The 16,956-nt window shown below is 39.0% G+C and overlaps 1 protein-coding gene across 12 annotated transcripts in view; it reads left to right on the top strand.

Annotated features, from left to right (window-relative positions):
- The window catches only part of GK (glycerol kinase), a 75,569-nt gene extending 58,613 nt beyond the window's left edge, over window positions 1–16,956 (top strand). For 8 of the 12 annotated variants that reach the window (XM_053386986.1, XM_053386984.1, XM_053386990.1 and 5 more), the window contains 8 exons: window positions 3,010–3,174; window positions 5,359–5,446; window positions 6,245–6,420; window positions 7,115–7,322; window positions 8,998–9,123; window positions 10,876–11,035; window positions 13,977–14,213; window positions 16,700–16,956. In XM_053386986.1, the coding sequence (XP_053242961.1) occupies window positions 3,010–3,174; window positions 5,359–5,446; window positions 6,245–6,420; window positions 7,115–7,322; window positions 8,998–9,123; window positions 10,876–11,035; window positions 13,977–14,213; window positions 16,700–16,757 (1,218 nt within the window). In that variant the 3' untranslated portion in view covers window positions 16,758–16,956. Of the gene's footprint in view, window positions 1–3,009; window positions 3,175–5,358; window positions 5,447–6,244; window positions 6,421–7,114; window positions 7,343–8,997; window positions 9,124–10,875; window positions 11,036–13,976; window positions 14,214–16,699 lie in introns of those variants that run through there. The other 4 variants (XM_053386992.1, XM_053386993.1, XM_053386994.1 and 1 more) reach the window with 4 other exon arrangements.

Here is a 16,956-nt window from a genome sequence, read left to right as displayed (position 1 = left end):
TCTGGACTTCATGCATATTAACTCCTAAGCACATAAGAGTCCTGCCAAATTATGCCAAAGATCCATCATAGCATCCTGTTTTCAAAATGGTGAACCAGATGCCCATGGGATGCTGCAAAGAGGTCCCAAGAGCACTCTCCCCATGGGTGATTCCCAGCAACTGGTATTCAGAGTCAGATTGCTTCCAACTGTGGAGGAAGAAACATAGCCATCATGGCAAGTAGCCTTTGACAGCCTTATCACCCATTCATCTGTTCCCTTTTAAAGCAACTCACGATGTTGGTCATCATTACCTCTTGTGGCAGTGAATTTGACAGTTTAACTATGTTATATTCCAACATTCAGCTTCGTGGGATAAACTTGGAACTTGAAGGTTTGGATATGGTGGTTCAGCTTCTTTACTAATCATTAGTATCCAAACTATATATACGTGGAAAGGGCTCGTCCTTGTAACCTTGGTAGTGCAAGACATTCATAATAAAAAAACTGACAGTGGCAATCGGGAAAGAAGGCATAAATTTCCTGGCATATGAAATGAAAAAACCAAAAATATCTCCCTCCAAAAAAAACTCCAGAGAGGTGACATTAAAAAAAATAGAATATACCGTCGATTCCGGCGTATTAGGTGACTGGGCGTATTAGACGACCCCCCCAAATTGGCAGCTGCAATTTGGGGGTTTGTCTTATAAGCGCAGTTGCCTAATACTCTGGGCAGAAGGCCGCCCAGCGTGGAGCAGAGCCCGCCGATCCTGCTGCTGCTTCTGAAGAAGCCGGGGGGCGGGCTCTGCACCGGGAGAAAGCAGCCCGGAGTGGAGCGCAGCCCGCCGCCCCTGTTGCTGCTTCCAAAGCAGCAGTGGGCGAGCTCCATGCCAGGCCGCTTTCTCCCGGTGTGGAGCGGAACCTGCTGCTTCGGAGCCGCCGCAGCAGCAGTGAGGGGTGGATATCCTGCATATAAGGCGACCCCCGACTTTTTAACCTCTTTTTTTGGGTTAAAAAGTCGCCTTATATGCCGGAATTTACAGTACTTCCTTTTCTTAATATGTGTATTTGGGAGGATCAATTGTGAACTAGTACTTTATTTGAAAATGATAGGTTTGCCTCTAGTTTGGCTGGCCCAAATACATCTCATATACCACAGTTCAATAAGCAATGTGTGAGGATAGTATGTTTTGGTTAATGACAATGGACGCTGTATTCAGCCTATCATTAGCAGCCCCAGCTACTGCATGATATGGTCGATTTATACCCACCTTCTAGGTTTCTGCAAATAGTTCAAGTCTTTAAAAAGAAATCCATGGAAACCCATAAAATACAGCATAAAATGAGGGAAATATTTGTAAATGTTACTATGATTGTTTATATGTGATAGTTTTGATTACATGCAGACAGGAAGGGTCACAAAAGATTTTTTTGAAGTCTGAATGGTATATGTGTCTCTGCACTAAAACGTAAAACTTCCAAAAAGCAGCACTGGTGATGGTAGTGGGGAGAAGGAAGAAATTCCAGGTGTTTGAACATCTTTCTACAAGCTCCAGTACTTCCTCCTTTTTTCCATTGTTTTCTTTGCATTGGACACGCTAAACTAGGCTGCTGCAGCAGCAGCTGCTCAAGCTGTGCCTCTTGACAATAGCCTTGCCTTCTGGCCTGATGATGGTTAGATTCCCAACACAAAAGCTCTTTTCTGATGTAAATGGAGGGCAGTGACATTACACAAGGATTGTTGGGGATGCTGGATGTGGAATCATGAAAGCCGGCCAACCAGACAAAACGGCAGAGGTAAAATGGTAAAGTACTGTTAAATTAAGGTTTTCTTTTTATAAAATATGAATAGAGCCGTCATCAAGCACTAAACAAAAACTAATGCTTCATGGTAACACCATATTTAAAATAACCCTTTCTCTGTGATAAAACATTTCAGTCTGAAGCACAAAATATATGCTTATGCTTATGTGAAGAATCCAAATCTTCCAAATCATGATTATCTGCCACTACCGTTGTTTTCTTTTTAAAGAAACCAAAGTATTTTTTACTGGTTTCACCGATGCAAGATTTAGGAGCTCTTTGTATAATGCAGACTTCATGGATTTTTGTCTGAATGTATATAACTGTTTGGTGTTTTCAAGATTTTGCATTTCTCTGCTCTTTTTCTCATTTTGAGCAAACTTACATTGTAGCACTCTGAATTTTCCCCAGTGATACTTTTATGTTGCATTTTTTTATTATCTTCACTAAGTTTTTACTGAACCCTACAACCACTGCAGTTTCTTTATCTTCAAAAGATTAGTATATATGGATATCAGCAAATTGAGGGGTATAAAGCAAGCTTTATTATGGATATAAGTGAGAAGCGTTTCCTTTGTTATGGTTTTAACAATCCACTTCCTGTGTTTCATTTAAAGTACCATGTCTAATCACAAACTTTTTCTCAGCAGTGAAGGTACCATCTAAGTTTAAATGTATATTGTTCTTCAGTTTTGTGCTGTTTATACAATAAGGAGCTTTAACCATTCATATATTTCAGATATTCAATATTCATATTTCAGATGGTAAAAAAACATGTTTTTCTTTAAGGATTGTTGGAAATAACAAGGTTGAAGTTCTTAGTCTTTAGGGTGCCACAAGACAGGACTAAACTTCTGAAGTTTGAATCTAGTATATGAACACCTGACTTGCTCTTTTGAACCATTTATGTTGCATAGATATGGCTTAGAGTTGTCATAATTTCATAATCTTTGTGGGGGTTTTGTAATGGACATGGACCACAGAGGAGCTGAAAAGTATCCTATCAATTCAGTAGTAGTAAAAATAATAATGTACAAATGCAATCTTTGTATACTGTATAAATGCACAGGTTTGTTTGTTTTTTAAACAAAAGAGCTATATTCTTAATACATGGAAAAAAGCACACGTCACAATATACAGGACCATGCAACAGTTCTCATTACACAGCCCAAATTAAATTAAACACTTGAAATTTCTTCTTGACTTTCTTTTTTTCTTTTTTGTTAGTCAACAAAGAAAGGAAGGTCTCCTGCAATGTCAGGGTTTCTGCTGAAATCACCAGATGAGAACAAACAGGAATTTCATCAACCCATGAAGAATGTGCAGGCTAAACGTCAAGTACTGTTGAACGGACAGAGTCCACACGCAGATGATGGCAAACTTTACGGGAAGGTGAACGATTTGCATCTATATATACATAAAGTTTCTTTCATTATAAGAAAATAAGAAGAGCCTGCTGGATCAGGCCAATGGCCCATCTAGTACAGCATCCTATTCTCAAAGCAGCCATCTGAATGCCTGTGGGAAAGCCCCAAACATGACTGGAGCACAAGCACCCTCTCCCATCCTGTGGCTTCCAGCAACTAGTATTCAAAAGCATTACTGCCTCCTATGGTGGAGGCAAAACATAGCCATCATGACTTATAGCCACTTATCTGTCTAATCCCCTTTTAAAACTATCCAGCTTCATGGCCTATTGTGAAGAGGTACTTTTTTTTACCTGTCCTGAACCTTCATTGAGTCCAGCTTCATTGAATCTCCATGAGTTCTAGCGTATAAGTGCGGGAGAAAGACCTCTATCCACTTTTTCCATGCCATGTGTAATTTTGTAAACATCTATCATGGCACCGCTTTCTCCCCTTTCAGGACCTTTTCCAACTTGGCAATATCCTGAGTACCAGAACAGTAGACCAGCATTCTGATACCAGCAGTTTTATTTCCCATTCCTTTTCTACACACACCAGGTCAACATCTTCATCAACTGAAACGCTTTCACTTTGCTGTTATCCTTAGTTCTGGCATACTGCGAAATTCGAAAACAAATAGAGAATACTCTGTTCTTAAATAGGCATATGACAGCTGCAGGAGTGAAGCTACAATTAACTCACCAGCAAAACTTATCCAAAAGAAGTGGGGGCACGGGAAATAAAAACTGTGTAATTCCCCATTCCTTTGCTTCCTCCCTCCATATTATACAGTATACTTAAAGAACAATTGATTGAATAGATTAATGAAGTGGTTGTGTACTTGCGTGATTTGACTTCTGAACAGGGGAGTGGCAAGTCAAGTGAACTGAAATGCTTCCGAAATAGATAATCTTGATTGTACACTAAACAGATGGCAATGGCAGGAACTCAAGAGATAAAAATAGTCCAATGAGTGAGTTGCTGCAGACTCTTAGTCAGGGCTGTAAGCACAAGTTTACAGGAGCTTATCACACAGAAACTTTAAGGACAGACGGGTAAAAAGAAAACATATAGAGGAGAGAAATCACTTTTTGTATTAACACTTATATGCCACCGCATAGCCAGTAATGAAAAAAAGAAAAGTAATCAGAGCAACAAAAGTCAAAGACAAAAATTCTAAGCTTTACGTTTTCTCAGCGAAACAAACTAATGGATGGGTATGGAAAAACCACAGGTTTTATCCAGTTACAGAAAGGTAGCCGTGTTGGTCTGCCATAGTCAAAACAAAAATTTTTTTTCCTTCCAGTAGCACCTTAAAGACCAACTAAGTTAGTTCTTGATATGAGCTTTCGTGTGCATGCACACTTCTTCAGATACACTCTGAAGAAGTGTGCATGCACACGAAAGCTCATACCAAGAACTAACTTAGTTGGTCTTTAAGGTGCTACTGGAAGGAAAAAATTTTTTAGGTTTTATCCAGTAATGAATCTAAGAGATAGCATACCACACCAAAAATAAACAAAAGCTATCCAAATAAATACTTGAACTCTCAAAATATAACAATGAGGACTTTTACAAGTATGGGAATGCCAGTATGCAAAGTAAATTTGTGGAAAAAATAAAAGCTTAATAATAAAAAATATAAGATACAAGATAATAGATCACGTTTTTTCTTCCTAAATTATAAAGAAGGTTCCGTCAAAAGTGAACATAGAGAACTTATTTCATTGATAGGATGAGGAATACTATAAGCAAGAATGTAAAAAATGCATTGTACAGTATTCAAATATATTATTTCCTTTGTTCTTAGAGGTTACCCAATTTTGCTGTTGTTGCAAACTCCCAGATTTTATCAATCCAATCATTTATTGTTAGTGCCTCCACTTGTTTGCATCATTCATATATATATATATATATATATATATATATATATATATATATCTGTATATCACACACAGAGATGGATATAAGTATGTGTGATTTTATATAGATATATTGTAAGATATTAGTTTAAGAAAACTCAGAAGTATGGGGAAAGTACATATTAATTATTGTTCAGAATTACAAATAGAATGCCATATTTATACCATTTCCGTGTAATTAAAAATGTAGTTTTTGAAACTGGAATGTTTCAAATGAACAAACTAATACAAATATTATTTTTTTTAAGGAGATAGAATTTCTTAATGAAGAACGGTCAACTTGTAGCCTGCCAAAATTTGAATGCAACTCTCCCAGAATTCTACAGCAACAGATTGGTATGAAGTCATGCAAGCTTGTTAATTTCATCATTCAAAATTCAGTGCCTTTATTTTAATTTCCATTTGAATGTGTGCTAATTTGTTTTTATATGCATCAATCCACATGATGATCCACATTTATTAATTTCTGTGAAAGTTCAAATAGCAGTTTAGAAAAACCTTGAAACCATGTTCTACTCCTTCTAAATACTATAGTATGAGTGTTTAGGTTATTGGCACCACTACAATCCCACAACTGATTGGTTAACACTGGCTACAAACAGCCAACGCTATGGCAATAAATTTAAGCATCAGCTTAATGCATTATTTCCCCCTTCCCCGCTAAAATCTCTAAATGCACTCAAGTAAACAAACTTTCCACCCCAAACCAACCTGTACAATTTCCCCCCAAAACTTTACTCAAAGTCAAAGTGCTATTCCTCTTTTCATAGAATTGCAGAGTTGGAGGGAACACTGAGGGTCATCTGGTTCAACCCCTGGAATGCATGAATCTTTTGCGCAAAGTGCGTATCCTATGCCTCTACAAATACTAGGCACCATTCAATCAAGGCTGTATTTTTATGCACACTTTTAATTCATTCTGATAAACAAGCGTAGGCCTGGGATGCAAGCTAAGTATTTTAAGTCCCTTTTATTTCAGTAGGAGTGTTGCAATCCTATGCACGTCTACTGAGAAATAAGCTCAGTGAGACTTACTCCCCAGGTAAGTGTATCTTGCATTAAAGTCTTAAGCACAATAGGCCTTAAATGTGACTAGATGATGCATACTGAATATTTTTGCATATTGATACACAGTAAACCTTAAAAGCCAGATCAACAATCTTCAAGAAGCCAATGAGACTGCAGTCTTAGAGCTAGCAAAGGCAGATGAGGAGATTTCACAACTGAAGAATGAAATGGCTCAATTAAAATCTGAATATATGCAGAAGTTAGCAGACTCTAAAGAAGAAAACCTTAATCTGAAGAAAAAGGTAAGGGGTCTGGGACAATCCTTTATTATAACTTATATACTTTAATTTTAAACCTGTGTTTTTCTTTAAGTGGGGTAGAAGACAGGTAATATATATTTAATCATGTATCAAACAGTAACCAAAGCTATAATTAGTCAACGGGTGATATTCATTTGTTTTATGCCTACAACTGGGAGCTTAAACATTCTTAGTATGTATTTGTCTCCTAAATGTTTTATAAAATAATTGCATATTTTACACATTCACTGCTAAACCATGCTGTAAAGAATGATAAACTCACAGCATGCAGAAAAGTACCACAGAAGAGAAAGAGTTCTGGCCTTTTTACTTGCATGTTTAGTTTGTTTGTTTATTAAATTCGTTGTTCACTTATTTTGCCCCGGCAACTCTAAGCAACGTGCAATATTTTATGTGTCTTACAATTTATTTTTACATGGGAAATTCGAACATAAGCACCTGTCCTGCAGTCTGCATTGGCACAGGACCAGGTAGGGTGCATTGTGCAATTTCTCTGCACATGAATATAATCCGTTAGGCAAAACTTTAACCAACCTGGGAATTACAGCAGTTCAGAAGTGATCAGTTATGCTTTAAACAATTGATTTCTTATATGTTGATTTCTACTCTTTATTGCTTTCCTCCTTCATGATCAAGAATCAAAACACTGTTTAAACTAATTCTTCCCCCTCTAAAGATCAATAGGATGCACAGCAGACATGATCCAGTAGACACTTATGAGCAGACCTTGCATGAAGAGATTTGTGAGCTAAGAGCTGAGTCCAGGAGACTGAGGGAAATCGGCCACCAGCTGAATGAGGAAAACCACAGGCTGAAAGAAGAGCTATGGGATGTAAAGAGGAAATATGAATGGCTCATGCATACAGTTGCTGGCAAACAGGATGGTAAAGGAACCACCATTATGGTATATTGCTTGGGTTCTTACGATGATCAGTAAACAGCCCAGTATGTTGCTCCAGCAAAGATAGGAGGCCACATCTCATTAACAACATTAACACCAGTTACTTTTGAGCAATGACTTTATAGCAGAGCTTCATGGCAGTGGCATAGCATGGGCAGGCACAGGGGCTGTTATCCCAAGTGCATAATTATTAGGGGTGCAAAATTTCAACACCTGAAGCTGCCTCAATACAGCTGCACAGTTCCGTCACTGGGCTCTGTTGAAAATGGCTCCTCCGTGCAAACTAGGAAGTGACCTCTGCAAACAACGGAACGACTCTTCTTGTCTCTGCAGCTGTGATCTTCTGGGTGATGCAGATGCCATTAGGCAGTTGAATGCGCATGCATACTCCGTCCCCTCTCTGTGTGGCCCCGGGCACTGGCAACTCATGCTATGCCACTGCTCATGGAGCCCATTCTTCTGCATGGGTTCATCATGTGTCCCCTGCAATGTAATACAGGAGGAAGACTGACTATAACAGGCCCCTATCCATCACTATTGTGCACTGACTGCTGTATAAAAAATAGTTGCTACTCACCATGCAATCAGATAGACCTGGTGCTGAGGTTTCTTAAGAGGATAAAGTGCATTCAACAGGTTTTCAATAATAATAATAATAACTGAAGATATAGTGACAATGAATTTGATTTCAACCACCAACTTCAATATGAATCCTATCATGGAGAGAAAGGTGTGAAATTTCTTTCATAAGCTGGATAAGGCAATAACTTGTAGTGGTTAGTGTAGCAAGTAAGGCTTTTATTGATGTATGTACAGATATATAAATCATCTCATCATTCTGGGTTGCCTCTGTGTTTGTGCCCAGAATGACTGTGTTTTCATTTTAAAAGATCTTGTCTCTAGTCATTAGGTACATCTTTATACCCTCAACAATTATCCCAGGTATTTTATAAATTATCTGAGGCAAAGCTACAACATTAACAACAATACTACCACAGTGAAATTCACCAAAACAAATCTTTATTGGAATTCGAAATGCCAGAAGAGGTATTTGTTGATTAACTGTAAAGGTGATTAACCCTCAACAGGTAATTAATACTGTCAGAGTTGATAGTTAGCAAAAAGAGATCCAGCACTGCAGAAAAGGGACTTCAACTTTCTACCGCAGTCACAGCAATGCTGAATCATGGCAAATAGCTATAAAATAGCTTTCTTAAAACTAAAAGTGCCTGAAGATCAGTGCAACTAGCAGCAGTTTGTATATTTATTTTACATTAAGTTCTTCCAATGAGTATCTAATGTTACTCATTTGATTACAGTTTATTTTAAATGTGGCACCTGTGATAAGTAAGACAAGTCTGTTCCCAGCTATACCAAAGCCGAAGTGTATTTCTCACGTCTTAATTTAAAATACTAATAATAAAGCAGGAAGTTGCTCTTTCAGAAGACATTCAACCAACAAACGGAAAAGACATTTCACTTTTTGAAAATACTACATTTTAATAATTAAAGCATCAGTGCTTGATAAAAAATAGTTTTGTTTTAATAGACTGCATCAACAGTGATTTAAAAAGATTGACTGAATGAAATATTGTTTTATAATATCTAAAACATCTAAGCAGAATTTGATAATAAGCAAGGCTTTTATTTTTATCTAGAAAAGATACAAGAATGTTCTAGGAAAAATGCTTCTTCCCCATCATCCATAAATAGTGAATCTACAGAATTTCTGATTTCTGGATACTGTGACACAGGGCTAGCAAAAGAAAACAGAGACTTAAAAGGTATGGTAATTAAAATATGCAATTGCACATTTTCTCATTTTGCCTTGTTAGCACAGAAAAGAATAAAGAAGTATACTGCATGTTCCCATGAATCTTCATATGGAAAGAAAAATCACTGAATTGGTTTTCTGTTTTCAGCTTTCTTTTTATGCAGTCAGTGAAAAGTAAGATCTAACTGGCTGATTAGAGTTGTGAAATACTTCCTCCAAACATTCCTTGCTTTGGATATTATTCATTATTCTTTATGGCCTTTCCCCACAAAACATGCCAGATTTCAGTGGACCCAAAATATAGGAAAAATTGTGAGCTTGGGTGTTATTGCTTTTAGTAATGCACCTGCATGCTTTATTGGATTGGGATAAATTAAGTACCTCAAAAGTGTAGACTCCGTACATTTGTCCAATATGGGGGAAAGGATCATTGCTCAATATACTGTTTTCAATATTGGCAAAACAGACACAAAATGTGATGGCGATGTAAGGATTTTACATTATCATAAAGGCATACAGACAGACAACTGAAGAAAAGACTAACCTTGGAGCTGAGAGTCTAATTTAAATTATTATTATTATTATTATTATTATTATTATTATTATTATTATTAGAAATTATATACTGCCATATGCCTGCAGGAATATAAAACCATAAAGTACATAATCAAAACAAAACAACAACCCAGTAACACACACACACACACACACACACACACCATATTTGTAAAAGGGCATAGGATGTCAATCAAATCAACCAAAGACCTGGTTAAAGAGAAATGTTTTTGCCTGGCGCCTAAAGTTGTATAATGAAGGCACCAGGCAAACTTCCCTGGGGAGAGCATTTCACAGACGGGGAGCCACTGCAGAGAAGGCCCGTTCTTGTGTTGCCACCCTCTGGACCTGTTGTGGAGGAGGCACACGAAGAAGGGCCTCAGAAGATTATCTCAGGGTTATATTATCTGACCATTCTTATCTAGTCTTATCTGACCAATAGATTTATCTAGAGAAATTATTTTCATCCTTGGTGTTGTCACAATATATCTGTAGTGGTACATCTTATTATTTGAACGAATGTGCTTTTGGCAACTCCATACCATTTTTCCAAGAGCACAGAAATAACCAGGAAAGTCAAACCTTTAGCCCCGGGAGTTTATCAGGGCCTTCAAGAATCCCCAATACATCCAATGACATCTCCAGGGCTATGAAGCAGACTAGCCAATGACTGAGGCCACACCAGTGTGTCTTCCCTTGTCCCCTTTCAAATTAGCAATATGGGTTCAAGAAGTGTGGCAAGTAAAGAGAAGTTTGATCAAACTGAGTGCACTGGAGCAGGCTGTGCAAATTACAGTGTTCTAGCATTTTTCGTAAAAAACAACAACCAAACAGACCATGGATTGATGCACTTTAATGGTTTCCAGGATAAATATCTAGATTTTTACAACTTAAATAGCTGTGGTGAGACTTAAATAGCTGAGGTAATGGTTCCACATTACCTATTTGAGCTGGGCATCCTTGAACAAAATATTGCAACTAGATTTGATCCAAATTTTCGAGCAGCTTTTTAATTTTTGTTAATCGTATTTCGTAAACCTTTTATTGGCATCACATACAACATCCAAAACAAATCAATGCAGAATTACCACTTCCCCAGGGGCACAAAGATTTGCTAAAAGAAAGGAGGCAGAGCAGTCTATCCTCACATCTCTTGGTCTCCAGGCAGATCAGATGTCTGCAGTGTAATTTTTCTTTTTTAATAAAGATGATGCATCTGAAGAGGTCACAAAGGCGAGCAGCAACAACTTTCCTTGCATTACTCAACACAATCAAACAAGTCATGAGAACTATGATCAAAACATCTCAAGTTCATCTTCGAGTGGTGTCTCTCAAGTGGACACTTGCAATAAATATTATCCAAACAGGTAAGAATTGAATGGACATAAATATGATTGTGTTGTAAATGTAGTTTTCTGCTGTAAAGAAAAAGGTTGAGACCCCACACTGTGTAGTACTGCCAACTTAATGAATGCAAAGAGGTCAAGTAACTCTTCAGCAATAGTCTAGCTAAAGCAGGAAAGCACTGAAATATGTCTGCTGGGCTTGAGCTCATCACAAGATCAAGGGCTGACTTTCCCCTTTGCTCTGATTGTGTATAGATGTCAGCCAGCACATTAGATGAGATCAATCATGATATTTTGTGCGCTCCAAGATGCGACAGCTAGGATTGTTTCAATTTATGGATATAATGCTAGGCTCACTTCAGAAAGGTAGGGCTGTGAGAACTACGTGGAACTGAATGAGTGGCAGGTGTTGGATTGACAACTGTGGGTACACTGATTGCCCCAGCAAAACCACTGAATAGGAGGGGAAGCAATAGCATAGGGGGTCCTTTAATGCTAAGTAAGCCAAAACCAGTAGGGACGTGGGTGGCGCTGTGGGTTAAACAACAGAGCCTAGAACTTGCTGATCAGAAGGTTGGCGGTTCAAATACCCGTGACGGGGTGAGCTCCCATTGCTTGGTCCCTGCTCCTGCCAACCTAGCAGTTCAAAAGCACATCAAAGTGCAAGTAGATAAATAGGTACCGCTCCAGCGGGAAGGTAAACGGCGTTTCCATGCGCTGCTCTGGTTCTCCAGAAGCTGCTTAGTCATGCTGGCCACATGACCCGGAAGCTGTACGCCGGCTTCCTCGGCCAATAAAGCGAGATGAGCACCGCAACCCCAGAGTCGGTCACGACTGGACCTAATGGTCAGGGGTCCCTTTACCTTTACCTTTAAGCCAAAACCAAGATAGGCACTAAAACATACCGTATTTTTCGCCCCATAGGACGCACTTTTTCCTCTACAAAAATGAAGGGGAAATCTGGGTGCGTCCTATGGGGCGAATGCAGGCTTTCGCTGAAGCTTGGAGAGCAAGAGGGGTCGGTGTGCACCGACCCCTCTCGCTCTCCAGGATTCAGGAAGACATCTGCAGCCTGCTTCCCGGAGCGTTGGGCGCCCTGAAAGCAGAGTGCCTGGCGCTTCGGGAAGACATCCGCAGCCTAGGCAGCCCTGCGGGAGGTCCCGCAGGGATGTATAGGCTGCGGATAGCGGCCTGCTTCCCGGAGCGGCGGGCGCGCTGAAAGCGCGGAGGAGGGGGACCCCTAACCCTTCAGGACTCTCCCTAGGTCACACACGTCACCACCCCTACTCCACGCCCTCTAAGTAATTGTGCTGGAGTGGAATGTGCCCTTGAGTTGTGCTAATGCCCCTTGCTTGCCTGCTTGGTGCAATAGAGAGGGGCCTGTGCATGCAGAAGCCTTTGGCTTTGTGTGTCTGGAATGTGTCACATTTTATAAAGCATTGTTTCCATTGCTGCACCCACTTTTGCCTTTGGACCTAACACCATGTGAATGCAGGCTTTGAAAAGTTGGCCACGAGGGAATATGGCCCTTTATTTCTGCAATTTCCACATGAAAAAGACAAAGCTATGTACAGTGAAAATCTATTTCATTTCTATCCCACCCTTCATTAAACCTGGTGATCCTATGGCAAAACCATAGAATAAAAGCGTTTAAAAACAATGACCAATATTCTATTTCTGCCCAATATTCTATGTCTGACCAGGACCCTTCCATGGCCCACATACAGCGGGTAGCATTTTAGATCTCTGCCTCCTCCTTTGCCTTTCTTATCTGTCCTGCAATGTTGTTAAAAAGACCTTCTATAATGCTATTAAAGAGAGGCATGGACAAACCTAAATCCAAATCTTCCACAAATACTGCAGTGATTCCCCAATCCTTTACAAGGATAATAATGAATTCCTTGCTTTCCTAGAGACAAATGAAGCAGCTTGTCCTCAGTCTCTTTCATGTATCACTACCGTTTAAAACACAGAGTAAGTTTTGCCTTTGCCAAGAAAGGAGTTTGATTTTGTTAAAATGTGTACAGCAGCTACCACTGGTTGAAGCTGAAAGAACCTACTGCAGAAAAGATTTTTCTTGCAACTTCCCTGTAACATCAGAGCTGTGGCTTACATCAGAATAGCAGGGCTGTGTCTTGTTTCTTCTGCAGACCAAATAGCAGCCATCTGTCCCCTAATTTTGTGCATGAAGATTCCCACATGTTGTTAGAATAAAGAATTTGAACAGATGTTATGGTTATCCCCCACAAAAAAAAACTATCACGGCTCTTTTACTTAAGTTGCAATGAGAATGCAGTGTTAGAGTACATATAAGTTCAAGGAAAACAACTGGTTTTCTCAGGTACCTGTAAGGGCCAAAGTAGACATGATGTGGGAGATCTGTGATCACATCTCAGGTATTTTTATACACTTTAAATTAGCAGTGTGGGTCCACAAATTGTACAAGAACCACAGCACTATGGGAGAGGAGTGTAACCATTTTCTTGCATGTCATTTCACCGATATAAATACCATCCAGTGAAGCTGTGAAGGAAGAGGAGAGAAAAATATGGGCACCCATATTGTACCCATCTTTACCCCCTGTGGCATTTCTCCTGTTTAAATATTTACAGAACTGTGATTATCCCCAGAATGGGAAGAAGATGGGAACAATATAGGTGTCAATCCTTGCCCTTCCTACAAATTAACATTAGCTTGGGGGTAGGTGGGGCTGACTGAAGGAAATGAAATTGTGAGGGTAAATACTCAGCAACATGGCCCAATCCAATTTTGTTTCTGCAAAAAGTTGTTGGGAGATTCAGTCCCAGGTTTCCCCTGTCATGTCTAGTTTGTTCATAAGAGATGTAGGATTCTTTGGTTATCATGAAGAGTCTGAATAATAAAGTTGTGCTGGAGTACAAAAAACGGGACTCTTACGTCTTTCAAATGAAAGCTATTGATTTTCTACAACATTTTAACCCAGGATTCGTCTAGATAAGGCAGCACTATCAAGACGACCATTTGCACCCAGGAGTGTTACAGACTTGAAAGTTGGAAACCTAGTGAAATTTTCATGCCCAGCAGGAAAAATCAGCAAGGGAACTGTTAAGTATTTGGGACCACTTTTGGGGAGAGAAGAGGACTACCTTGGAATAGAGCTGGAAGGGGATCAAATAGGAAGGCATGATGGAACTTTTCAAGGAACACGCTACTTTCTTTGGTAATGTTTACTCTTCTACCTGGCAATAGTATATTTGAGATTTTCCCTCCCCACCCCGAACCCATTTTCCCCCAGGGGCAGAAATAAAGCAATTTCACAGTCTTCTTGTTCAACATTTTACCTTTACAGTGCATAATATGCAACCACTAATGGATCACAAATGTGTGTTGGCAAGTTTGTGGTTTTGAAGTATTGCGCAAAATACAACATTACAAAAGCTATACTACTCAATTGAATATATTACTGGTGAAGACAGGGTTCATGGCATGTTCCTTAGAATTAGGATAGTAACTAACAATAGCAGTAAGTTCACTTTTTATTGATGAGAGCTTCAGGACTTAGCTACTGTCTGTAGCAAATTGTGTTAAGCATTGATCCCAAGTGTAAATGCAAGTACCTTGTATCCTCCCACCAGTAAAAACTGGTGTGCAAGAGATGGAAAAAGCAAAGTATGTGGGAAATCCTGTATAATCACCTCATCAAGACTAGAATTTCACATTTTTATGCACTTTATCAAATAGTAACCATGCCTTGTACTCCTAATTCGGAGTGATGGCAAATTAATGTGCTGTTATCAAACATTTAAAAAGCATTATTCTCACAGAGCTTTGTAAATGCACCATTTGCAACTTAAAACATGTGTAAATGCTTTATGCCATCAACTACAAGGTATTAAATGTTTCGCTCCCATAATTGTGGGAGTTTTGGAATTCCCTCCCTACAGAGGTGTCTGGCACCTTCATTATGCATTATTACATATTTCTAGAACCCACCCTCGTTGTGATTGTAATTCGTTTTAAACTGTATCTCATCCTGTGACTGTCTGGTGAAGTGGGTAATAAATCTAAAAAAAAAGTTTTACTGGTGCTATTAAGCATTGCAATGGATGTAGGATAAAAATCCTAAAAATGTGATGTTTTCCTGGCACTCTATATATGCCTGTTCCTGCTCACTTTCTGCCTCCAATCAATTATTTTATATCTATGTATTATAAATGTCTGAGAACTTCCTTTATATAATGGACATTATGAAAATTCTGAAGAACAAATTGCTTCGTGCATCACTAGAGAGAAAAGCTTGCACTCAGAAATTCTATAGTTCAAAGTAGCTCCATAAACACGAGATGTGTGCATGAGCCCAAGATTCACCTTATATAACCTGAGTTGTTCTTTCCACTTCAGTCTGTGCTTTGGGTTCAGAGGCACTTTGTATAAAACAAATTCATTCTTATGGTGAATCTAAAAATTACTTTTCCTTCTTTTTGGCAGAAGTTGCTGAAATTTGCAAGTGCATGAACCCTCTAGTTTTTCTTCAGACTGCATAAATCTTTGCAGAACTCCTCCAGACTAGATTAAGCCTGCCAGAGGCTTCTGTGGGGGATGTAAAAGGAACTCACATTCTCCATAATCAGTATTAGGGCAATGCATTTGCTAGGCCAACTAAAACTCCAAAATCCATATTAGTTTAATATTTTCAAGTTCAGGGAAGCATGGTGGCTTGCGCCTTGCTTTTTCATAACTTAAAATAATTAAGAAGTAGCTGAGTTGTGTGTATTCTTGCTTGTGCATTTTTCAAAACATTAGCTTCACATGAGCTGGCTTTGCTTTCCTGGAGTTTCTCCCAGAGTTTGTGGGGACAAAACTAGTACATAAAAAACGAGTGCTTTTAAATTGCTGGAAACGTCAGAGTTTTGTGTGACTGGAACAGTGCATGTATCACCTATTAACTACAACCTATAACAGGAATAGCCAAAATAGTGCTTTCCAGATGTTGCTAAGCTACAACTCTCAGCATCCCTGCTGAGCTGTAGTCCAGCACCTAGAGGGCACCATATTGGCCATCTCTAGCAATTTGTATCTCCATTCCAAGTCTGAACCATGCTGTGCTCTTCAAAATTTTAATACTAGCTTTACTGCCTGAGCAATGGCTGTAACTTCAGTGCAGGGAACATTTATCTATCCCCTCAAATAACCCTGATATCTACTTTCAGCAATGCCTTATCATTTCTTGACCCTTTCCTCAATTTATTTTTTCCTGTCTCTACCAGTGCTACAGTATACATCTCCACTATTGTATCTCCCAGAGTACACGTGATAAAGTGGTGAAATAGAAACTATCCTCAACAGCAAAGATATTCCACCCTATGGGCGGGGGGGGGGGGGAGAGGGAGAGAGAGAGAGAGAGAGAGACTAAAGTCACAATTAAAAATTAAAAGATAGTGCTGGTCCTGGTAAAGGGTTTCCCACTAACAGAAAATTGTGCATTTTCCCCCTGTCATGCAAAAATGTCTTTGTTGTCTTTAAATTGTGGCCTTTAAGAATCCAAACAGAAAACACTGTCCAGCAGCAGATTTCTGTTTGCATGACCATCGAAGTAACTTGAGTAAATTGAGTTTGTAACTCTTGTTGGTTAGTTAACTTTATGTCATAAAAAGTCACGTCAAAGAACCATATCCACATTACTGACTTTCAAAATTTGTTTTCCAGTGCCCCTAACAAAGGAGTTTTTGTTAACTTCAGCAAAATCATTATTGCCTGGGAATAACGATTCCACTACATCCTGAACAATGAATGCATGGACTTTAAAGCCTTCCAATATATTGTGCTTCTGCTGCAAAGAAGAAACAAAGTGTTTAGAACTCTGTTCATCAGTGTATTTCTTCCATTTTTATCAAGTTGTATTTGAGCATTTTATAGTATTGTATTTTTTTGTAAAATAAAACTAGTTGTACTATTACTGAAAA

This window comes from Podarcis raffonei, chromosome 4 (genome assembly GCF_027172205.1).
Source record: "Podarcis raffonei isolate rPodRaf1 chromosome 4, rPodRaf1.pri, whole genome shotgun sequence".
Lineage (NCBI taxonomy): Eukaryota > Metazoa > Chordata > Lepidosauria > Squamata > Lacertidae > Podarcis > Podarcis raffonei.
The sequence above is the reverse complement of the archived record's forward strand: the minus strand, read 5'-3'. Positions and strand labels throughout refer to the sequence as shown.